This window comes from Drosophila takahashii, chromosome 3L (genome assembly GCF_030179915.1).
Source record: "Drosophila takahashii strain IR98-3 E-12201 chromosome 3L, DtakHiC1v2, whole genome shotgun sequence".
Classification (NCBI taxonomy): domain Eukaryota; kingdom Metazoa; phylum Arthropoda; class Insecta; order Diptera; family Drosophilidae; genus Drosophila; species Drosophila takahashii.
In genome coordinates, this window is record NC_091680.1 from 10,413,352 (window position 1) to 10,438,618 (window position 25,267).

The following is a 25,267-nucleotide window of genomic DNA, read 5'->3' on the forward strand; positions in this document are numbered from 1 at the left end:
TTAATGGTTACCAATTTAATTGTAATTAAAGTTTTGTCCCCTCCAAACATACAGAAATAAAACACTGGCTCGTTCGTTTTTTTAAACCACATTCAATGTAAATATGTATTTGCTGTTTATGGTAAAGACTTGACGTCTGCTTGAATATTACGCTGTTTAGTAGCTAGTTTTCATCCATTCCCGTGATATATGCATGCGTCGGATTCTTTTCCCTTTTCTTTTGCTGTAGTAGCTCAGTATAGTATTACATAGGTTCAACTGCCTTTAATTATCCGTAAACTTTTTGCCTTGGCGCGCTTTTCAAAATAGTTTCGAATGGGTTTTGGGTATGGGACTTACAATAGATAAGACGACATATGTCGTAGTAATTAACTTAGTTGCGTAGGGTATTCATTAGTGGGGTGTGTGTAAATAATTTCCAGGGGCCTCGAGACTCGAGTGGGTCTAAAACTTAACGATAGGCCATATAACACTTAACAATTAGGAGTAAAACAATAAAATTATTAGTAGGTAAATTGAGTGATTGTTTCTCATTAATTGGGCTTGGTACTCCTCGGGATTTCCTCTTGGTTTTTCATAGGTAGGTATATATAGACGATCCTCAGCGAAGTCCAACGGCGTGCTGGATAAATCTCAATGTCGCATGATTTTGCTGCGGTTCCTCTTCTCTCTCTCTCTCGTTAAAGTAATTTATGCAGTTGTTGTATATGGATATTTGTATATATATATATATTGTTCAATATTTATGCATTGGTTTTGGCCTACTTTGGCCTGCCCTAAAAAAATTATGCGCATCGCGTCCCGTTCCGCCCCGAAATTCCCATTTACATACAAAACATACCGAGTACTCTACCTCTACCTCCGCTCTAGGTTCTTACAAAATTGGTGCCATCTTGTCGAGTGTCTTTGTGTGATTTTTTCTTCAATAATAAATGCAGAAGTTCGACTCTGCCTTATCCGTATCCTTCAGAGTTTCCACTTCCCCTTAGTCTGACTGCCGGTTTATTGTTGTCTTTGTTCGCGGAATCGGAATCGGGATCGGGATCGGGAGAATATGGCTTTTGTTAGTCGCGACCAGGCCAATTACACGATAACGTATTACATATTTCTGCACTGGGCACAAACGGAGCGCGCCTTTGTATTGTCACGCACAAAATCATGCACATTGAACTTTCCATCATCGCCGTGTTCGTAGCCGCGACTCTTCAGCTGCCTGAAAATATAAAAGATTGTAAGGAAAAGTCAAAGAAGGAGCTGGACATTTTCCAAGAAGTCAACAGTGATGGGAAATACCTAATATCCAGCTGATTCGGTAAAAACTACCAATTACTTTTACACAGAAACAAATTTAACAAAAGATCATGCCGATATGATCAGGACAATTTAAAATTTTTAAAGATACATTTATTCATATCATTTTGATACGATGATGTAATATATAAACAAATATATAATTGATATGTTTGAATCATAAATTTGACATAATTTAAATTGATATTACATAATGTAAAATCGATCTACGTTTCATATCGATTCTGTTTTGGGTGTAGAATTTAAGATAATGTAAAGATAAAGATCGTTTTGGTTACAACTGCAAACTTTTAAAATAAAATGTTATCAATCGACACGCTTCCTGCTTATAGTCCAGTGTCACAGTTCATTTATGGGGCTATCATGTTTAGCAATTAAAAGATAAGACGATTCGCTGGCTTCTCTGGAAGGTTTAAATTGAATAAACTTGATGCTGCACAGTCAGTCAGTAATTCATAACATTTGCCATTGGTACGATGAAGTCGGTGCTTTTCTTTGCTCTCATAGCGTTAATACTCCGACATGAAGGTACTCTTGGCCAACTCTTGGATGAGCAGTGTGAGAGTCAGGAGGAATTTGGAATAACTTTCAGCAGACCAGCCGGCATTTCTTGGATGGCAAGCATATACGATAAAACTGAGTTTGTCTGCGGAGGATCATTGATTACCAAACGTGAGTTTATACAGTTTTCAGCTAACTTATATTTAACATGAATTTTTTGTTAAAAGGCTTCGTTCTAACAGCAGCTCACTGCATAAAAAATCACACGTTAGAGTAAGTACCACTGTTATTTTTGGCCTATAACTTTGTGATTGTGATGTATTTTCTTAGGTATGTGAATTTGGGGGAATACGACAGATCCTGCCCTCCATGGAAATGCAGGGAAGTGGAACGATATAATGTCAGCTTGGCTATAATGAATAGACGTTATTCTTCTGATCGTGGGCAGTATGATATAGGACTGATTAAACTGGAAAGAGAAGTGCTGTTCAATGGTAAGCTATTCACTTTGCTTTAATTTGTATGTAATAATTTTCTGTATTAATTTTTTGTAGCGCACGTTCGACCGATTTGCATCATCATGGATGACACAATTAACTCAGGGGCAGTCCACGAATACTCAGTCTATGGTTGGGGACAGCTCTCCGCCGACGGACCAAAAAGCAATGTTTTGCAGTTTATACAGTTGACCCACCGGAACTCGGGAGATTGCAAATCTATAGTGCCTTCACCCGATACGCAGATCTGCGCCGGAACCGCAGGGGGCGACACCTGTCCAGGTGACTCCGGCAGTCCTTTGGCATCCTACATCTATTACCAGGGAATAAAGAGATTCGTACAGTTTGGGCTAGTCAGTTACGGTAGCCGTTTTTGCAATACCGATGGTATCTACACAAATGTGATGAGCTATAAGAACTGGATAGCTGCTACCCTACGCCATTTCGCATAGTTAAATATCAAATATGTATACATATATTAACAAACATGCGTTCAAAATAAATGGAAAATAAGGAACTAAAATAAGAAAAAAATGTCATAATTAAATGTTATGTTATGTTTTATGTTTTCTCATTTAATCAGGGTCAATTTTATAATTTAGAGCATTATTTTCTATAGCTTCACCAATAAACAAAAATATTGCAGACTTTTTTAAAACTAAAGTAAATTTAATTCAAAAACAAGAAAGGAAGCTAGCTTCGGCCAGCCGAAGCTTATATACCCTTGCAGATCATTCCTATTAATTAACAAATCGCAAAAATGTTCAATTTTCTAATATTTCTCATTAATTTTCCGATCGTTCCTATGGCAGCTATATGATATAGTCGTCCGATTTTGATCCAATTAAAATTGAAGTTCGGAAATATTTAAAAAGAGTCATATCCTAGAGTAGAAGATAATACAATAAAATCCAAAGAAGCTAGAATTTATTTCCTATTACTTTTCCATTAATTTTCCGATCGTTCCTATGGCAGCTATATGATATAGTAGTCCGATATTTTAAATAATTAATTCGAAATTCAGATATATTTAAAAAATAACATCCCCAAAAGTAGAAGGTAATATTTCAAAAAACACCGAAGCTAGAATTTTTTAAAGTTTTTTTTTTCCGATTGTTCCTATGGGAGCTATAAGATATAGTTGTCCGATCCGGTCGGCTCCGACATATATACTACCTGCAATAGAAAGAAGACTTTTGCGAAAGTTTTGTCCCGATAGCTCAAAAACTGAGAGACTAGTTTGCGTAGAAACAGACAGACGGACAGACGGACAGACGGACAGACGGACGGACAGACGGACAGACGGACAGACGGACAGACGGACATGGCTAGATCGACTCGTCTTGTGATGCTGATCAAGAATATATATACTTTATGGGGTCGGAAACGTCTCCTTCACTGCGTTGCAAACTTCTGACTGAAATCATAATACCCTCTGCAAGGGTATAACAAGAAAGGAAGCTAGCTTCGGCCAGCCGAAGCTTATATACCCTTGCAGATCATTCCTATTAATTAACAAATCGCAAAAATGTTCAATTTTCTAATATTTCTCATTAATTTTCCGATCGTTCCTATGGCAGCTATATGATATAGTCGTCCGATTTTGATCCAATTAAAATTGAAATTCGGAAATATTTAAAAAGAGTCATATCCTAGAGTAGAAGATAATACAATAAAATCCAAAGAAGCTAGAATTTATTTCCTATTACTTTTCCATTAATTTTCCGATCGTTCCTATGGCAGCTATATGATATAGTAGTCCGATATTTTAAATAATTAATTCGAAATTCAGATATATTTAAAAAATAACATCCCCAAAAGTAGAAGGTAATATTTCAAAAAACACCGAAGCTAGAATTTTTTAAAGTTTTTTTTTTCCGATTGTTCCTATGGGAGCTATAAGATATAGTTGTCCGATCCGGTCGGCTCCGACATATATACTACCTGCAATAGAAAGAAGACTTTTGCGAAAGTTTTGTCCCGATAGCTCAAAAACTGAGAGACTAGTTTGCGTAGAAACAGACAGACGGATGGACAGACGGACGGACAGACGGACAGACGGACATGGCTAGATCGACTCGTCTTGTGATGCTGATCAAGAATATATATACTTTATGGGGTCGGAAATGTCTCCTTCACTGCGTTGCAAACTTCTGACTGAAATCATAATACCCTCTGCAAGGGTATAACAAAAGCTAGAAAACTGACCAAATTTTAAAGAACGTTTTAAATTAATAAAAATATTAATTTTTAAACTGTTACAGAAGTTCAATATTATTTTCCTCTCTATTTACCCATCACTGAAGGTCGTAGTTCTGACCAATTTAGGATGCACTTCAATGGGAAGACCTACCTGGCCACCGCTGTGAAGGACAGCTCCACATTGAGTCCCGTCTTGGCCGAGGTCTCCATGAAGGGCACGTTGTGCTCCCTGCCCAAACGCTCGCCATCCTCCCGCTTCACCTGCCGCTCGCTGCCGCTGCAGTCGGCCTTGTTTCCTGCGAAACGGGGGCAAAAGTGGATTCGATTGCATCCGGAGTTCGTAAGTTGATTAAGCGTAATCAAAGCCTTTTAGCTGGATCTCTCACCTATTAAAACGATGACCACGTCCTCCTGCGCGTACTCCCGGATTTCGCCCAGCCAGGCGCGTATGTTGTCGTAGGTGGTCTTGTTGGTCACGTCGTACAGCAGCAGCAGAGCTTTGGTTCAAAAATTAAATTAGAATCAAAGGACGCGCAGTCGAAGGGGCAGGGGGGAAATGCACGGGAAAAAATTAGTCAAATTAGTAAATTAAAATTGATTATTGTTAAAACTAAAACTAAAGGTAGATTTTATCAACTAGTATTTATTGCAATCAGTAATTTCTGTTCAGTAAATTCCCTGAATACGAAATGCACCTTTCAATGGGATTTTTTTTATTCCGAGTAATAAACAATGGTTGTCTTTCTTCAGCAGAAAAGCTCTTTAGATTATTATGTACATGTCTGGAAATGAACATTTCGCTTTATTTCCTAGAAGTAGCAAAGATCTCTTCTTTCATTTGCCATTCACATAGATTAGACCTTAGCAAATTTCATTGAAAGGCAAAACTTTAAGGTCTTTGGAAAACAACACTGCCTTTAGGGAGGTTTTTGTAGAATTCTAGGAAGTGAAAAAATATTCTATAAAAGAGTGATAATGACTCTAAAGTCATTTAGTTTTTTCTACACAATAAAATGCTGACAATCAGAAGTTTCTTGGAAACTATAAAAGAGTGATGATGACACTAAACTCATTTGGTTTTTTCTACACAAAAAATTGCTGACAATCACAAAGTTCTTTGAAAATAAATTGTTATATTTGAAAAAAAATGAGATAGGAATAATATTTTTAGTTTTCAAGTAATAAAGTTTTTTAAAAATATTAAATAGATAACTTATACGTAAACGATAGGATAAATAAAAAAAAAGAATATTTATCTTTACAATTTCTAATATCTAAATATTTTTCCATCACTCTCGTAAAATAAAAAGGATGTTCAAAATATATTTTTTTCTATTTTAAAGGATTTTTTGTAAATGTGTAGGGCTAGCTCACCATGGGCGTCGCGGTAGTAGGCGTGGGTAACGCTACGGAATCGCTCCTGACCGGCTGTGTCCCAGATTTGCAGCTTGACGCGCGTCCCATCGACGACCACCACTTTGTTCTGTTGATATTTTTGTAATTGAACGAAATGTAATTTATTATTTTATAAATGCCGTACGCACAAAACTGGTCTGTTGGAAATGCAATTGTTATGTAAAATGCAATTAATTCACGAAACGCTCATGCACAAAAGCCGTGCCACCGAATTACACACAGAGAGAGAGAAAGAGAGAGGGGAATAAGGAGATAACGTGGCGTATACTTAATGCATATATCACTTATACGCAGCGTGGGTTGCTTGACCGTATAACACATGCACAAGACTTCCAAAAAGCAAAAGAGTACGGGGTCGGGGGAATATTCATAAGCACGGGAAGAGCAGGCAGAAATTTCCATGATGAAAGCCTTGGGTCGAAGGATCTGGCATAATGATGATCCACCTCCTTTTCCGCTTCTTCATTTTCCTTTTTCTTTTTTTTTGCCCGGATAATGAGCAGCAGACGTTGCAAGTTCGTTCGGCCATTGGCATTGCGATGGCCCCATGTCGTGCCCCACCAACTACTCAGACAGTCAGTCAATACCATAAAAGTGTACGACTCGAGCAGGGGAAATAAATACAGAAAGACACAGAAAATACAGAACAAACAGCAAAAGGTACAAGTACGGTTATATGGTTTTAATGTGTTTGTGCGGCATATTGCCTTGATTTGATTTCAATTTCGGGGAAAGTAACATGACTAAAAAGATAAGCCAGCAATTTCTGGCTCAGCACGCTCACACTGCCACAAAAATTTTAGGGATAGAATGTTAAATATCTTAAATTTACCAATTTTTAGTTATATTAAGGAAAATAAAATTAACTTCTTATGAAAAAAGGTGTCGAAAGTAAATAAGTGGTTACATCTTACAATACTCAAATGGAAAATGGAAAACTTTTCCTACATCTAGGGAGTTCAAACATTTAATTATCCATAAATTGGCAGGCACTCATATACAATATTCGTTTACTTTATACTTTGGCCAAGAATCAGCCAAGTTGAAAAATCAACATGAACAACTCCCCAGCGAATTAAATTTCAGGTCATTCCCCAGGGGATATGAATGATGTGGATGTGGATGTGGATGGGGGATGTGGATGACTCGGGGGTTGGTGCATCCCCGAGGCCAAAGTTAGACAATGCCAGAGTCGACATATTTAATATGGGAAACATGGCAACAATTTAAAGTCAAGGAAACGCCAAACGAATAGGGGCACTTGTAAAATTTCCCGGGACAGAGACGGATAGTAATAGAGAGAAAGAGAGGGAGAGACAGATAGGCAACACGGGTAGTTTAATAAATTTATGAGCCATGAACCACAGAGGAAAAGAGGATATATGGAAGGCCCCCGGCCAGGACAACTAAGCCCCTAAATGTTGAACCGCACAATAATAAGCATGGTAAAAGCAATTACAACAACACGTTAAATACGCCAACAACAACAACGATGGAGAGTAAACAGCACTCACACACACACAAAGAACATCAACAAGTCCTTTTCAAGTTCACATGCTTTTTAATAAATAGTCCCCCAAGGATCTTTATCTCTATCAACAAAGTGGGGAGTTGGGTGGTTTTCGTTGGGTTTGAACAAGAACTAAACGTAAAGAGGACAACCGCAGGCAACTACGAAATCATGAAAACCGCAACCCATAGACGGGTCAGAGGGGGAGAGAGACAGAAACAGACGGGCAGAAAGAGAAAGAGACAGAGACAGAAAGGAGGAAAGAGACAGACAGTGAACAGTGGAGTTGAGAGGGCAGTAGGTGAAAATCGCATTCAGAACCTTGACAACTGTTGACAGGACACACAGATTGGCGCTAAGAAGAAGACAACAGGAGTGGTGGCGGTACACAGAGAGAAATATGTATGAAATAGAAATTGAAAATTATAAATATAAATAAAAATAAACTGTTATTAATTTGAAATCAATTAAAAAGCTTTAATAAGAATGCTTTGAAAATGTTTATTTAAATTAATCATTACATTTTAATTTTTTCGGTTGAAAGTTTAGTTCTTATAAATTTAAATTGTGATTAGGATGCACAACTTTTTAGTTTTTTTTAATTTAAGGATTTTTTAAATATTGTTATTTATTATTCAGAGACTTAAAAAATGAAAGAAAAAACATTTTGTATTAACTTTGAAAGAAAAAACATTTTGTATTAACTTTGCCATTGCTCTGTAAGCCAATGCTAGTTCTTTAAACATTAATATCGTACACCAATACTTATATTTATATTTAGTTTTCTCCCTGTGTACCCACTGACGGACAGTTCAAATAGACAGATAAATGATGTAGATTTAGTAGACAGGAAGAGTCAGAGATGTGAGAAAAAAACACTTATGCGGAAAGAACAACAATGATAGGAACAATATCCACAACGACAACAACAATAACAAAGACAACAACAATACGGATAAGGATAATGACAATGACAACAATATATAGAAAGAGGCAACAGAACACACACACTTACACACAGAATTAGAATTGAATTCAACAGTACAGAACAGAACAAACTTGGCGGGAATAAAGCGCTTACCCTAAAATCAATGCCGACCGTGCTGAGGAAATAGCTCGGCACATAGCGACCATCGCGGAAGCGGATCAAAAGTGAGGTCTTGCCCACTCCCGAATCGCCCAGCATTATGACCTATTTCAGTGGGTGGTAGGAGACGGCGAGAAAAGCCAAAGAAAACCATGTGAGACGTAAATTATTATGTACATTCGATTTTCGGGGCGGTGGTTTGATTTTTCTGCATAATAATTTATGCCCTTCCCTAATGTTTCCAGTTAAATATTTAATGAGCTGCTTATGAATTTTACATCGGGAGTGCTGAAAGCTCTCGTTTTCAACCTCCGGCAATTGCAGGATTTTCCCCCTTTATACCCTTTATATGTGAAATCCTTTCAAAAGGGTCCTGCTGCCAGCTGCTATTGACTCTTTTGGGATACGTAAAGTTACATAGCTCGGTTATGCAAACACTGCAATTGCTGATTTCCCAGGGAATACACCTTGTTGTTTGCCAGCTGCTAACTAGCCGTAAATGTTACATGTAAAAGCAGTGCGTAAAACCTTTTTGGACACAGAAAATAAATACTCACACTACATGGCATTCAAATAATGAATTGTATATTCTTTAATATTTTAATATTAATGTTTAAAAGTTTGTTTTACTTAAAACAATTAAGTATCTGTTAATTTTTGTTTAATATTTAATTTTTTAGTATTAATATTTTTTAAGTTTTATCCTGAGAAATTTTAAATGATTTTTTATTAATTTAATTAAAATTATTTCTGACATATCAAAGTTTAGCCGTAAAGAATTAAAGAAACTAAGGAAATTAAGCTTATTTGTTGAATTTGTAATTTTAATAAATTTTTTAGTAACCCAAAATATTTAAAATATTTATAAAAGAAACATTAGGACCTACTATAAGCCTATCTTTTTTTAGGACATTTTTCTCTGTGCACTTATATTTGTATACCTTCTTATGCATGGCCGAAATTAAAATGGAGATTGCTTAAATAATTGCTTTCATTGGAGCCAACTAATTTGCTCACTTTAAATGGCTTTAAGCTGCCTCGAGGGATTTATGCAAATGCCTTGCTCAACATTTAACGAGCGCGACAAATAAATGAAATTTTTATGCAGCTCCTGTTTTATATATTTTTCATTTCCACAACTTGGCTTGGCAGCTGGCTGACAGGAAGTCGCCGCCAGGAGTCCTGTCATAATTCACCAGAATTATTCTAATCAACAGCAGCTGCAGCAGCAGCCAGCGAATATCGCAAAAACTTTGCTCTCCAACTTTCTCTTTCTGTGTCTGCCCATTTAATTTCCTTTGTCACTCTGCACTTTATTGAATTTTATGACTTTATTTTCGGCTGCTTATGTAAATCACATTGTAAATCAGGCCAAAAGCCGATCAGGGACGCAGCGAATAAAAGCCGGCTCGTAAAAGTCGCAGGCAGTCAAACAAAAAGGTATAATACATAAATCAAATTGCGGCTGGGTGAAGTGAAGCACTCGTCTCCCAGACTCTTCTTCAAGTTGCAAATAAAAATATACCCATAAGAGTGTATATATTTATACATTTTTTTTTCTTTTCGGTACGCCTTTATTGTCGCCTTTTTGAAAATGTAAATTGGCAGTTGACAAGTTGAATCGAAAAGGGGATTTTTCTTTGCTTTTTTTCTGGGAGTGAATGCAGTGATGGAGGGGAATTCTTTATAACTGGTTGGAGCTCAAGGTCGATGTCAATAAGTGTAAAGTATTTGAGCTGGCAAACTAGTGATGCTAAAAACTTTTCTTGAATATTACAGAAATAATTCAATTATTGGCTTATTAATTATTTAAAGCAAAACTAACTTTTAGAGTTCAAATTGTAGCCCATTAAAAGTATTGAAATAATAATATTTATTAAAAACTTTTTTTTGGAAATATTTCCTATAAAATCTCAATATATTTTAATTATTTTTCATAGTAATAAGATTACAAATAAATTTATTTAAGCTTTTGTTTTCATAATATTTAATGAAAATTTTTTTTTAAATATTTCCTAAAAGCATTAAAAATGTCTTAGATACTTCCGACTACTGACTTTATTTTTTAAGCTATCTAACTAAAAAAAATTAATCTAAACTTATTTCATTATATTATTTTATGTAAACTTTTTTTTTTTAATATTTCCTAAAAACTTTAAAAATTTCTCAGATACTTCCCATTACTGCCCATCACTTTCTGCGCTATCTAACTAGTTTTCAAATACTTTCCCAATCCCCCAGTTGTATTCACCTTGCCCATGATATCGAAATCGTCCTCCTCCTCCGGCGGATTGTTGGAGGAAATCATGCGGATGAGTGCTCGTCCGGCGTTCTTGCAGAGCGTGGCGCCGGCTCCCTCGTTTCCAGGTCCCGGAGCAGGTGCAATAGATGGCCTGGCCACAGCAGTTCCTCCTCCTCCTCCGCCCCCTGCTCCTCCCCCTGCTCCTCCGGAATCCAATAGGGGCTGCTGTTCTGCTCCAGCTGCCAATCTCACGCTATTCAAACGGGCCATAAAACCATTGCCAGATGGCAGATGGTGTGATTGCGATTGCGATTGGGATTGGGATTGCACTGATGTCTGTGGAGTTTGATCCCGGAAAATGGAGGCCGAGGTCATGTATTCGGGCAGCAGGGGCTGCTGGGAGATGGACTGCTGTCGCTGGTGGACAATCACACTGGGCCGCCTCTTCGGATAGCCATCATCGTCGGAATCATCGGAGGCAATGCCATTGATCTTGTCCAGCGTTTTGGGTGGCAGCTGGCCCGGGGTGATGTGCTGCCAGGTGGGCTTCACCAGGGACTCCCGACGAGCCGGTGGCGATCCACTACTGACCACCAATGGCGATGGATTGGCCACCGAAATGGAGGGCTTTCGTGTGCCCGATGGACTGGCGATGGAATCGCTGCGATATCTTGTCTGCTGACGACGCATCTTTGAAACCTCTTCACTTTACTTCCTGTTTCTGTTCCTGCTGATTGGCCTGATTCTATATTTAACACACATAGCACATAAATCAATAATCTCGGTTCTGTCTTCATTATTGATGGGCGAAAAACCAACCCCCGGGAGGAAAGTAAGTAAAGTACCCCGAAATAAAGTTTGTTTAGGTCGCAGATACACACAAACACACACTCACAGTTCCGACCAAGTCATTAAAACTCATTAAAAAGCATAAACAAGATGGCAACTTTCATCTTAGCCTGTTTTCATGATTTTTTAAATATGACCGTACTGTGTGTAGAGCAAAAATAATAAATTAAAATACTGGAATGGAATGGAATTTTCGTCATAAAACAAAGAACGACCAGGTGCAAATTGAATGTAATTTCGACGCTTTCTCTTTTTGGCGAAATGAAATGAAAACCGAAACCCACAAATGCCCCAGGGCCACAAAACAACAACTGTCGTTGACAACAGGGTAGTGAAAAGGGGGTGGTGAGAAGAGGGGGTGGTGAAAAGGGGGTGATATTGTGGGCGGTTGCGGTCGCTGTCGCTAAATCAACAGTTGGCAAGCAAACCGCAAGGCCACCGAAAGGCGAAAGCGAAAGCAAAATCAGCGGACCGAAGCTGTGGCTAACTAAATTTTTGGCTAATTATGCATTGGCTCGTCCTGAAGGAGAAAGTTGGCCAATACCGCCAAGGGGTAGGTGGAGGTATTCGTACAACCCTGTGATTAACTAGCGCTCATTAGCAACCACGAAATGCCCTAACGGCTGTTTGACTAAGTGATTACAAATCGCCTGTACCTACGCATCATTGCCAATTTTCTTGGCATACTTTTTGGGGCCGAAAAGAGTGAAAGTGAAAACGAGGCGTTCCCAGTTTCAGATCCTCAATTTACTTCTTATTTCGTAATTTAATCTATAATCAGTAGACCTTTCAAATATTGGTAAATACTTTTTTTGTGTATTTACAATTTAACCGAATTAATGACAATTTATTTTAATATTAGAGTAATACAATAATTTGATGTTAAAAACCATTCATAAAATAAAAACCTTTTAATGATTACCATTAAATATAAATAAATAAATATTTTAAATAATTAATCAATTGCCATTTATGGCACAGTAAATATTTAATTAAAATACGTACATAAAAAAATGGTGAAAATTAAAATGGTAAATATTGAAGCTCACATAAATTTAAATTTTCACGTTTTAGCGAAAACAAAAATAATAAACAGCCAGCAGAGAGTCCACAGCTAATAAAAGAAAAAAATAATGGAATATCAAGTCATCCAAATAAATTCACATAAATCGATAAGATAAAAAGCAGTGAATACAATTTGCATACCACCAAAATCTATAAACTAGAAATCACTTTTTATGTACGAAAAGTTGGTGAACTCTTATTTACTTTGACGTTTTTGGGGTTGCCTGCCGGCGAGGCGAAATTCACCCGAACTTTAATTTAATTTGCAGCTCAACAAATTGCCAAATGCCAATATATACATATATCAATATGGTTGTTCGGCTTTCAATTTTGCAGACAAAAACCCGTTTTGACGTGGGTGGATTTTGGGGTTGGTGATTAAAGGGGTCGGGGAAGGACTATTGAAGTTGTGGGCCCGCAGATCCGTGCGAATTCAGCCATCCATCCAACACGGCTGTCTGCAGCCTGTCGTTTCACCTTTATACCTTTTTCTTCTCCTTTTCAAAGGATACCGTCTTAAAGCGCTCTTTTTATGGCGGCTTTTTGGCGTGGGTCCTTAAATGCAGGTCAACGGCAGCGGACACGTGCGAATTGTTAACTACTTTCTCCAAGTGTTTGAAATGGAAAGGCAATGAAAACGGATAACCCTTGAGCCTAGGACAAATTGTTTGGGCGGAGAAATATATAAAGGTATATAAATATTTACTTGGAAATTTATTTTGAAACTTTAATCGAAGAAAAGCATTTACAAATTCAGCAAAGTTAGATTCTCAATTTAAGATCAGCAACAAATCTATCAAAAAAGTTGAAAAATATTCCAGGAAATCTTTTAAAATTAATAATGAATGGATGTTTTATATTTCGTACAAAACAAAAAGGACATTGAAATCGGATATCCTTTGTGCCAAGGACAATTTGTTAAAGCCGACAAAACGAATAATTTTACCAATTACGAAATCATTCCTAGCAACCCACTCAAAGGCAGAACCAACCTTTAATTATGCCCGAATTCAACGTAACCCTAAACAAAAAATGTGTATGGCCTGTGGACAATTCTTTTTCCTTTATGCAAATATGGCAAATGATATTCGAAAAGTTTACCCTTTTTTTCCTTGGGCTTGGGGGTCAATGAGGTGTCAATCCATGAAGGAACCTTTCGAGCACAACCATCGAGCAATTTACTTTAATCAACTTAAAACGCAATGCCTGATAACAAAAGTTTTTAATTGGGTTGTCGCTGTTTTCTGCCCAGCTGATGCTTTTGCTTTCCATCTTTTATCCCACACAGAGAATATTCGGTAGTCAAAGTTCTCAACGTTAAAAATAAAAAGTATTTATCAAAGTGACAATTTAATAGATTTTATATTTTCTGTCCTAATATTTAAAAAAAAAACATTTTTTTAATCATACAAAAAACTTAAAAAAATGTATAATAATAAAAATTCATTTTAATTAGTCATTGAACTTTTAAAAAAATTGTATTTTTATCTGGAAATAATTTCTATAAATTTTATGAATGAAAGACATTTTCCCCAGTGTATCCCCCGTCCGCTGTTGGTGACAACAACCAAAAAGCGAAGAGACAAAAAAGGAAAAGAGAAATTTCCTTTCTCCGAGTATACGAAATTTGTTCAAAGTTAAAAGTTAAGCAGGATTTTTCAGTTCCTTTCATAAATTGGGCCAGCAGGAAGGAGAAGCTGTTTAAAATGCGGAGCGGGGGGAATCACCGTTTGCAGCACTCCCCGTGTAATTATACAAAGCGAAGGGAGAAAGCGGGTTGTGCGGGGAGAGGGGAAGGGAGAAAGTGGAGAAAGGGCCAGCCAGCGTGGCTGGTTCATTGCACAGCCACTGGGACGCCCACGCAGGACACAATGCTCATGTAAGCGCACAAGTATGTAGGTCCTGCCCACGCAAACATTCACACACACAACCACCGAGTCAACGAAGTCAGCCAGAAGACACCGCACACAGATGCTAAGGACACACTGACTTACATTCAATTTAGCGTTCAATCACGCCGCTTAAACGGCAGCAACGAGGAGCAGACAGAAGCGCCAGACAATAGTTTCCTGATTGCATGGACACGGACAGCTTTAAGGAAATGCCGAGCCAGATGGATGGACTGCCTCCCACGCAGAAGGCTACACAGCAGGGCTCAGATTAATAGTAGCTTTTCTCAGAATTTTGAATTTGCTACAAACAATAGAGGAAATGCGTGGGAGATAAAGAAATTCATGCAGAAAAGCAACTGGCTGCACTGCTTAAATTCCATTATTTGCTCATAACTTTTCAATAAAAGTAAGGGGTATCTGATAGTCGAGGTTATTGAATATAGCGTTCTCTCTTGTTTTATACTTAAAATGTTATATATAACAATATTTAAAAAAGTTTATTTTGCGTTTTTTACAGTTGAGCATTTTTTAACAAAAATTGTACATTTTCAGTTGCTTTTAAAATTAAAAAAAGTTAATCTTTTGGAATTTTAACGTTTTGATTTAAAATAAGCCATTTAAAAAAAACAGTTTTTTATTTCCAAATTTATTTTAAAATTTATCCTGGTGGCACTATTAATATTCCGATCACAGTTTGCGAAAACGCTTACTGAAAATGGCATGTGGGCTTTGTAGATTTTGAAGGGAAACTTCAAATTGACGAGAGAGCCAATTGACAGGACAAAAGGCGAGATGCTTTCGCGCCAAGCGATTTGATAAAACTTTCAAGGCAGCCACACAACAATTTAGTGCCAGTGCATCTTGGGGGTTTTTCAGAATGGGGGGTTCTGTTGGAGGGGAGGAAAAGCCCCAGCCCCCAAGAGATTTAAGCTAGTAATCGGCTTAAATGACGATTCAAGTGACTTCCACCCCACGGGGATGCCCCTGGAAATTTCGAAACGACCAGAAACAGGACACCTGTGGCAGTGAAAGAAAAGTTTTGTGGGTTTCGTAGACCTCTATTCTCTTTTTCAATTTCCAAGCCAGCTTTGAAGTTTTTGGAAAATCGCAGGGGGTGAGGAAAAACCAATTTTAATTGCGAAAATCGATGGCTCGTTTATCTCCTCGAAAAAACCTTGAAAACCACAAGCGGCTTACAAAAAATTTACTCGAATTCCAGCTTAAAGGAAAATAATATAAGAGGTGAAAATAGGAAGATGGGAAAATCGGGAGGGGATACTAAATACTAACCGTGACCTTCGTCAGTTTGCATTCATGCGCAATTATTGGGTCTCGCATAATTAATGCGCATTTGAAAGTTACCCGAGAGTCCAAGTAAACAACAATAGAATCTGGCAAGACATGACAGATATCAGGTTCAAGGATAAATTGGCTTAAATTCAACTGCATTGAGTTCCAATTAGAAGCAGACAATGAACACGTAGCAATTCATTTTTCACTTAATCAGATTATCAGAAATTAAGTAAAGTGCCGACATTGATATGTATTTAATGCAAAGCTTTCCAGGGAATTTTGATTTCGTATTATGTATATGCTGCGTTCAAAATAATTGCATTTAATTCAACAGAATATTTTAAAATAATATGGTTTATACTTTAAAATTTAAATTAATATTTTAAATTTTCGTTATAAATACGTAAATTTTACAATCAGCTAAAATATTTAAACACAAATTAGTCATTTTAAAAAAGGTGCAAAGGCAAGGTAATAAAAATCAAATCTTAAAAAAATCAAAGTTGGTACCTAAACAGATCTTAATAGTTTTTGTATTTAATATTTATTTAATTAACTATTTTTAGCTGGTAAAATTCAACACACTTCTTAATTAACTTATGTATCAAATATTTATTTATTTGTAGCGGATAAAAGTCAACACACTTTCCACAAAACTCTTCATTTGTTTGAATTCCCACGACATTTCCTATGCCGTTTCAAGGAATGTTTCAAACAGATTATCCAATTAGAAGGCAACCGAAATTCCCAAAATCCTCTCGACGCCACAAAAACCAACAAAATGTTTGGCCCACAACATTTTCCGCTGCACTTGAATTATTAAATGGCAAGGCGAAAGCCAGTCAGTCTGCCGTAATTGTTTTTATTTATTTTTAAACTCGCGCAGGACCTTGTCAAATTACCCAAACACCACCAAACAGCAGCACACACACACACAGGGAAGCGCAGGATGCGTAAAGGATATTAAAGCGCCAAAAATAGCAAATGAAAGGGCTGCATTTTGAATGCAAGTGCTTACAAAAATGTTCTCACATATGTTTACAAAATGTACCAAATGTTTAATGAGCGCGCCACAAAAAGTCACACACAAATTCAGAACTTCACTTTTACTTGGCTCGGAGTTTCGCGACGAATTTGGTATTTGTTTGGCTGAAGCAGCTGGCGCAGCTTTCCACCTGGCTGGGAAAATCGGAAAAGCGTCCGTTGCTTATCGAGGCGTCAGTGTTCAGACCCACAGCTAGACTGACTGGCGGACCCAGGAGAATCCCTCGCATCACTCCCATATCACTCGCAGCAGCCGAGTCCTTCGGCTCCGCTTCGATTTGAGTTCGAGTTGCAGCTCGGGCGGCTTCGGTTATTTCGGCTTTGGCTTTGGCTTTGAATCGCCAACAGCAGCAGCCCTGGCCTAGAAACGTGGAAGGTGGCGTCAGGGAGGAGGGGGGAGGGGATTTGGGGTCTCAGGACTCAGGACTCAGGTGTCCGTCCGATAGGGTGCACCGATTTATTGACAGAATATGCACTTAGCTCCAACCAAACTTCATATCTATATCAAGATTGCTTTCAAAGATACTAATTGTTGATAGATTTTACGAATAGTATTTTTGAACTCGTATTATAATTTTTCATTCTTAATTTTGAGAATTAAAAAAATATTATTAGATATATTTATTTTAAATTAATAATATTTAAATCAAGGGTGATGTTATTAGTTATAATACTATTTATATTTCCTCTAACTATTTTCAATATGGAAAATAGAAATGAAAGATTACATTTTAAAAACACAATTAGTTTAAATAAATTCAATTTAAATTAAATTGCAAAATATAAATAAATATTTTCTACCTTTATTTAAATATGTAAAACGAAACTTTAACTTCAATATGCAGTTTTTCGGTGAAAAACAAATTCCCTTTTGGAATTTTAAAGACTTGTTTGGTTCGGTTAAATATTTCCGTAGTTTCCTTAACCCTTGAGCCACCCTATCGTTGTGCCACGGAGTTGAGCACGCGCCAAGTTTTGCAATGTGGAAAGTGGGGAAAGGCGAGGGAAAGCAGGGGAAAACAAGCAGCATCCAAGGCAACTGAAAACCGTTGCACTTGAACTTCACTGGCGGCCATTGCGGTGGCTGTCTGTCTGTGTGTGTTTTTGGATTTGCCACAGTGTGCGTGTGGTGAGTGAAAGTGAAAGGCAACAGCAACAGGTCGCGTGTGAGTGTGAGTGGGTGGGTGCTGCACACACTGGCATTTCCCTTCCCCTTTCTCTGGCCATTTCCATTTCCAGCCAGCCATCAATGTCAACAGCGACAACGTGTAAAAGGTCGAACGCAGCGATTTATATTTATCCTGCGGGAAAAAAATCAATTTGGGGGATTTCAGCAGGCCCGCCAAAAATAGAAAATCTACGGCGATTACCCCAACAATATGTTGCCTATTTAGCGGGGCAAAATGCTGCACAGCAAGAAATATTTTGGATTTGTTGACTCATGTTACTTAATTTAAAATAATTGCTATTTAGAAACCTTTTTTTGCCAATTTAAAAGAAAATAAACTAAAGCCTAAGTGATGTTTTATATGTTTAAAATATTTTAAAATTAATGTTGGCTTTGTTTTAATAATTTAATAAAATATATAAGCTCTATTAAACACGTTTTCCTTCTTTTACAAAAAACCACTTATAAATATTGCTTTAAAAAAATTTGAATAAAATTGATAAATTTGCCTCGACTTTTTCTCTCAGTGTCAAGGCGAAGACTTGTATTACCAAAAGGCACTGGGCAGCTGTTCCCCAATTACACACACAGCAAGCTAATGCACACAGACATACTCGTACTACATAAGCGAACCCATTCGAATGTGCGTCAATACATGGGCGGGGGTCACAGGAGGTCTGCTAAGGCGGCTAGGGGGCGGGGTCAGACTACTGTGCGGGTTTCATGCAGCAGGCAGCGCTACGGATTCGCCCACAATCGCAAGACACACGCCTATGCGAGTTCCGGAATTTGGGCAAGGTTTTAAGCTCGAACTTCTGCAACTCGAACCACCATCTGTCGGCATATGAAAATTTATTATATTCTATATTTAAAACACCTTGTATTGTATTTATCAATGTAATAAGAAAATAAGTTAGAGAAATATCTTTGCGGTGAAAAGAAAAGTTTATTAAACTTACAACTTGGAATTATGAGATGAAATACAAATTAAGTAAGTTAAAAAAACTACTTAAAATATTGGCTTATTTAAAAAAAAGTTTTTAATCATTATTAAAAATTGCAAAATATATTTTTGTGTTATTCAACATTTTTTTTTTGCTAAAGTACACATAGAAAATTATCAAAAGTGTTAGGTGCAAAATCAGGGGTGAAATTTGATTTTACTTTGGATTTTTAAAACGTTTTAATTTTTATTTTTAAAACGTTTTTACAAGAAAACGGCACCTACAACGTCGTATAATTTTCTCTGTGTAGACTTAGGCCCCTTTTCTCATCGGACGGTTAAATTTAATGTATGGTTAAAGCCTAGAAAATGTATGTGAATTTAGAGATTAAAACATTCTTTAAGTTTAAATTATTTGTTATATGCATAAATAGGTTAGAAAATCATAATAAAGCGCTTTTATATTTTGGCTATTTTTTTCATGGCCTGGTTCGAGTTACAGAAGACAGCACGAGGGTTTTATTCGACTTATTACCGTTTTAATATTTTTTAAAATCACTCACCGTTAGCGCGATGCCCACGGTGGCTGAGAAGGAGCCCAGCCGGAACTCGCCCGTGTTGTATTTGACCAGGAAGGATGTCTTGCCCACGCCCGAGTCGCCCAGCAGGATCGTCTTGTGGTTGACCGTATCGTCGAAGGGTGGCTGATGGGGGACGGTGTGCTGAGCGGGATGCATGTCCACCTCGTCGTAGCGATACGATCGCCACCCGTCGTTGTAGTCATCCTCGTAGTCCTCGGCGCCGTATGCATACATCTGCATGGCCTCGCGCGAGGGTCGATAGCCCGGATATCCGGTGGCTGAGCGCTGAACGGGCGCCATGATGGCATCGTCGTGGTAGTGATGGCTTCCGCTTCCGGTCAAACTCAGCTGGCTGTGATGATGGTGGTGGTGGTGGTGCGGGTTGGGATTATGATTATGCTGCGTCGTTGTTGTCGTGTTTATCGAGGCGGAAACAGAGGCGGGGGCCGCGGGGGGATTGTAGCAGCCATCGCCGAAGGGCCGGCGACGCAGCTCCTCGATCCTGGCCTGGGTGGTCTCCGCATCCTCGAAGACGTCGTCGCTCATGCTGCTCGCGTCGTCGGGATGCGCCGATCCAGCTGGCGCTCCTTGTCCTCCTCCTCCTCCTGCTCCTCCTCCTCCTATTCCCACCGCCGTGGTGGCCATTGGTCTCGATTTATTGGCTTGTGTCCTGGCTTTGAGCTTTTATCCTGAGCTTTCACTTAAGGCTTTCTCATTGGTCTAGTTTTAAGGAAATTCGCTAGGCTTTCAATTTTCGATTTCCTTCCTTGGCCTTTCTCTTCAGATTGAAACTATGTCAAGTTTTTAGGCGCTTCTCTTCTTTAAAAGCTGTTCTAAGGATTTTACGTGACCTGGTTTTTTCTCTTCCCTTTTAACGGTTGTGAATTTTAGAGTTTATCCAAGGATAAGCATTTAACCGGCTTAAATTTGTTTCTTTTTAAATATTTTAACTGCAAGCGCTCATTTAACTAAAAGCTCTGGTTAGTTGTTTAACCGCAGGTTATCCTTTTTACTTTCTCTTTATGTTTTTGACACTTAACGTTCTCTCAAAAGCTCGCTATAGCTTTTATCCCTCCCTATAATTTTGACATTTCCTTTGAGCTTTCTCTCATCGGCATTTCTCCGCTTTCTCTTTATGACTTTGACATTTACCGTTGTCCGTCGCTGCCGCAGTCGACGTCGCTGCCGTCCGGTTGTGTGGCACGTTTTCTGAATGAATTCGCTTTTCGGGGGCTTTCGGCGCGGTTGGGGGGAAGTTGAGTTGCTATTATTATTTCCTATTCGCTATAAGCTTAATATTTTCGCCAGCCTTATCAGTTGGCCAGTTTTCCTAATCGCTATTCGTTAGTTTTGCGTTCCGTACAATTGAACTAGGTATTGGTTTTTCCCCTTTTGTTGGTTGTTGGTTTTCTTGTCGTTTGGTGTTTTGTTTGAAGCCACTAATTAAATGTTATCTATGTAAATTGTAACTAGCTAAACATATTGACTAATATTTTATAGGTTATGCGCTAATTGGTGCTGTTTTTTCACTATCCATTAAATATTTATTTATTTATACGGTTTGCAACGATTTGCTTGGTGTTTTTTTTTTATTTACTGTTAAAGCTTTTGGTTAATTTCTTCTTTTTTATCGTTAAATATAATGACTTTCCATTGGTTTTGCGTCTCTCGTCGAAAATATTGCGATTGATTTGAGAGGGCTGGGTGTTGTTGTTCTTGGTGTTTTTGTTGTTGTTGTTGTTATTTCACTATCACAGCATAAATAAAATAATGTCATCGTCGTTGCCGCCCCCGCCACGCGAACCCTCGGCCAACATACAACTGGTAAAAAATATCTGCAGTCGCCACTTCCTTTCGACATCCTTTTCGAGCTTTTTTCAAGAGCGCCCTTGTGCTTTTACTCTCTCGCTTTTTCTCTTCATAGATTTGACATTTTGGAAAGAGTTTGAAAATGGGGAACTAGTTTGGGATTTAATTGAATTAATTATAAACAAAAGTTATTAAATAAATGTATTAATATGTATTAATTATAAATGTATTATTTAGTTAATTATAAATAAACTGATTCCCATGTCGGTAAATATATTATTTTTCGGGTCCCAATCATGTTCACGCTCCTCAGTTTTACCTTTCCATTGGTGAATAGCAACAGTATTTGGTGGCCGGTGTTTTTGGCTAATTCATACATCCAAGTCGGGTTTGGAATTGTTCTCTTTATGCTGCTGATCGTAAGGCGCAGAACCCTAACTCTTCTAAATAATAGGTAAGCTCTATGTAATCATGACAGAACTTCTAGTAACCAGTTCCCTGTTCCTGCAGAATTCGGGGAAGACGATCCAAACAAACTATTTAAGGACAAAATTGAAAGTATACTTCTCCTAAAATTCAAATTAAAGCAATTAATTGGGACAATCAATTTATATAATAAATATAAATATATGTAAGACTGCGCGCTACCCATGGGAAAGCAAGCAAAATAATTCCGATTATAATGCTAACTTCTTTATGAAATAAAGTACTAACATTTGTTGACTTTATTTAGTTTACTGTAAACAATTAAATAAATGCATAAAGTTTAATTGTTGTTGTTTTTAAACCTCCTAACTATGCCAATGGACGAGATTAATCTTAAAATTTCTTACTAAATAAGTGGATTTGAAAACATTTTAATTGTATTTAAATTCAAATTAAGGATATTAAGAAGGACCAGGACTCGCAAGGTTCGTGTCTGTACTAACCGGAACTGCATACGGTTTGTGTCATAGCTGAATGTCAAGATATAAACACCGTGAAATCAAAATATTGATGTGAAAAGGTAAAATCGGACGTCTATTAACCTTTCCCAAAGGATATCAACACAATCAGAAAACACTTAATTTTAAGTTTAATTTATTTATTTTTATAATTAAATTTCAAGAACATTCAACTATCGATATTTACAGTGTGACCAGCAGTGCCGGCACCGATAGGCGATAGGCGCCTTTCGATATCAGGTGGTGTCCAGTATGACCGTGTTAACTAAGCAGAGCAGCAGAACAGAATTGTAAACCAAACGCGAAGTTAAATTGCAAATAACGCGAATTATCAAACGATCCGCAAAGATAATTAATTAAAAATGACTGGTCGCGGCAAGGGGGGCAAGGGGAAGGTGGTGCGCGAGAATGCGACGGACGATAGGGACGATTTTCTGGTTTACGCGGCCGAGAAAATAATCCAAAAGCGCGTTAGAAAGGTAAGGCGAGCGTAAACAAATGCGAAAAGGGCGATGAAAACGAGGCGAAAAGCGAGAAATGCAGAACGCAAAATGCGCAGCAGACACAGGATATAGATATATGTATAGTCCGCAAGGTCACATGTCCTTCGACATTTTTTGGCCAGAGGACATCTGCTGCAGCAACCACCATTTGCACGCTGCATGTGTGCGCGTGTGTGTGTGTGTGTGTGTGCGTAGTACGTGCGTGTCTGTATGTGTGGCGTGTGTTTTTGTTGTTATTGCGCTCGATGGGAAAATCAATTAGTTGTCTAAGATATTTCCCGATTTTTCCAGGGCACCGTGGAGTACCGTGTGAAATGGAAGGGCTGGAACCAGCGCTACAACACCTGGGAACCGGAGGTCAACATCCTCGATCGCCGCCTCATCGACATCTACGAGCAGAGCAACAAATCCTCGGGCACTCCCTCCAAGCGGGGCCTCAAAAAGAAGGAGAAGGAGCCCGATCCGGAGCCGGAATCCGAGGAGGATGAGTACACCTTCACCGGCGACGATGTGGACTCCAATCAGGCCACCACCTCGGCGGCAGGATCCGGGCAGGATCAGCAGGAGCCGAAGAAGGAGAAGAAGCACCATCAGCATCATCACCACCATCATCATCATCACCACATCAAGTCGGAGCGGAGCAGCAGTGGCAGGCGCTCCGAATCCCCGCTGACCCATCATCATCCGCACCAGCACCACCACCACGAGTCCAAGCGGCAGCGCATGGATCACAGCTCCTCCTCGAACAGCAGCTCCACGCACAACTCCTTTGTCCCCGAGGCGGACACCAACTCGTCCAGCTCCGAGGATCAGCCGCTGATCGGCACCAAGCGCAAGGCCGAGGTGCTCAAGGAGTCGGGCAAGATTGGAGTGACGATCAAGACCTCGCCCGATGGGCCCACACTGAAGCCTCAGCCGGCGCAGCCCATACAGCAGCAGCAACCGCCCTCCCAGGATCAGCAGCAGCAGGCGGAGAAGGTTTCCAACGAGGCAGCTGCCACGCCGCTGAAGTCCGAGCTGCAGTCGGTCACCAACCCACTGGCCATTGAAGCCACCACAACCGTCACACCTGCTGAATCTGGAGCCGAGGAAGAGGAGGAGCCTCCACAGGTTCCTGCCGAGAACAACAACATACCAAAATCGTGCAACAACCTGGCCATCAACCAGAAACAGCCGCTTACCCCCCTCTCGCCACGCGCCCTGCCGCCGCGCTTCTGGCTGCCGGCCAAGTGCAACATATCCAACAGCGTCGTGATCACCGATGTCACCGTCAACCTGGAGACCGTCACCATACGCGAGTGCAAAACGGAGCGGGGGTTTTTTCGCGAGCGCGACATGAAGGGCGACTCGTCGCCAGTAGCTTGAGTAGCTGCGGCCCAAACAAGTGCCGGCAAAACGACGAAACGGAAACCTGAAACAATTGTAAATAGACAAACCAAAATGGGGGAGGAGCACTAACAAATCCGCACTAGATGTTGCTAAGCATTTTCTCTTTAGAACGTAACTTATTTATTGTATTTATTTATAGTGTAGTTATTAGTTTGTTGTTTTATTACAATGTTTGATGTGCAAGAGTAACCGGAGCAATCGCAAGTCGCTCATTTACTAAAATTCTGATTATTTTATCTAATTATTTTTGCTTAATATTTTATACAAATTATTGTGTTAACTTTTTAACCATCTCTGCAATAGGTGAATATTTTCCCATGTAAATTTAGTCTTTTATTCTTTACCGTCGTTTTTGCAATACCGCTTTTTTGAGCCCCGTCGATCTTTTAGTGAATGAACGAAATGCTGCGACTGCTTAACTTGCCACTGCAATAGATTGTAAAACCTGCAGCATAGATACAACATATGTATGTCGTACATATATTTATTTACCACATATTGTATATTTTTCTACAACACTTTGAATCTGATTGAGAACAACACAGGACACTCATATGCTACAAAACTCCATGCGAAACCGAAGCAATTGTTGATTACGCTTGATATACAATTATATACAACTGAAGAAGAAGCATATATATTCGAGTATGTCACCATGTTTGCCAAGTTGGCCATCCCAATGTTGTAATTGTTTAATATTATATTTCCTCGCGCCGACTGATTTTACAAAAGAGAACCCCAAAAAGATATATATGTAGTTCGATAAATATTTTTAGACTTTAGCTAACCACAATCTCTCCACTTAATATTTATTTTAAAATGTTCTACCATTAGCAGTCATATGCAAGGCTCAAGTGCTGACTTTATGGGTTCGTAGCGGTGCAGTGCACAGATAATTCCAAATCGATCCCATAGACTCGATACTTAACTCCTATGATTATTACACTATTTTTTACCGCTTTGCAAAAGGAAACTTCGTAGGGGCTGTGGGAAATGTACAAATATTTTGCATATTTCACAT

At 38.7% G+C, this 25,267-nt stretch overlaps 2 protein-coding genes across 6 annotated transcripts; one reads left to right on the forward strand and one right to left on the reverse strand.

Annotated features, from left to right (window-relative positions):
- Positions 1–96: 96 nt before the first annotated feature.
- Positions 97–21,427, reverse strand: Rab26 (RAS oncogene family member Rab26). 5 transcript variants are annotated; one of them, XM_017160214.3, is made up of 7 exons: positions 16,884–17,089; positions 10,776–11,511; positions 8,519–8,629; positions 5,886–5,994; positions 4,898–5,008; positions 4,663–4,807; positions 97–1,213 (listed from the first exon to the last, which is right to left on the reverse strand). In XM_017160214.3, exons 2-7 carry the CDS (start codon positions 11,454–11,456, stop codon positions 1,099–1,101), a joined length of 1,272 nt encoding a protein of 423 aa, XP_017015703.2. In that variant the 5' UTR covers positions 11,457–11,511; positions 16,884–17,089; the 3' UTR covers positions 97–1,098. The 5 variants fall into 5 exon arrangements, with proteins under 5 accessions (XP_017015703.2, XP_017015704.2, XP_070071675.1 ...); XM_017160215.3 differs by having other exon boundaries at positions 10,776–11,505; positions 16,884–16,901; XM_070215574.1 differs by lacking the exon at positions 16,884–17,089 and having other exon boundaries at positions 10,776–11,726.
- A 1,178-nt stretch (positions 21,428–22,605) lies between these two features.
- Positions 22,606–24,762, forward strand: Pc (chromodomain protein polycomb). Its single transcript, XM_017160219.3, has 2 exons — positions 22,606–22,833; positions 23,149–24,762. Exons 1-2 carry the CDS (start codon positions 22,717–22,719, stop codon positions 24,220–24,222), a joined length of 1,191 nt encoding a protein of 396 aa, XP_017015708.2. The 5' UTR covers positions 22,606–22,716; the 3' UTR covers positions 24,223–24,762.
- The last annotated feature ends 505 nt before the right edge of the window (positions 24,763–25,267 follow it).

Excerpts from the sequence above, each read along its gene's own strand:
- Rab26 (XM_017160214.3), bottom strand. The coding sequence starts at position 11,456 with ATGCGTCGTCAGCAGACAAGATATCGCAGCGATTCCATCGCCAGTCCA. Across the intron at positions 5,995-8,518 it reads CGGTCGGCATTGATTTTAGG|AACAAAGTGGTGGTCGTCGA; the intron begins GTAAGCGCTTTA and ends AAATATCAACAG. Across the intron at positions 4,808-4,897 it reads CGTGGTCATCGTTTTAATAG|GAAACAAGGCCGACTGCAGC; the intron begins GTGAGAGATCCA and ends CCCGTTTCGCAG.
- Pc (XM_017160219.3), top strand. The coding sequence starts at position 22,717 with ATGACTGGTCGCGGCAAGGGGGGCAAGGGGAAGGTGGTGCGCGAGAAT. Across the intron at positions 22,834-23,148 it reads TCCAAAAGCGCGTTAGAAAG|GGCACCGTGGAGTACCGTGT; the intron begins GTAAGGCGAGCG and ends CGATTTTTCCAG.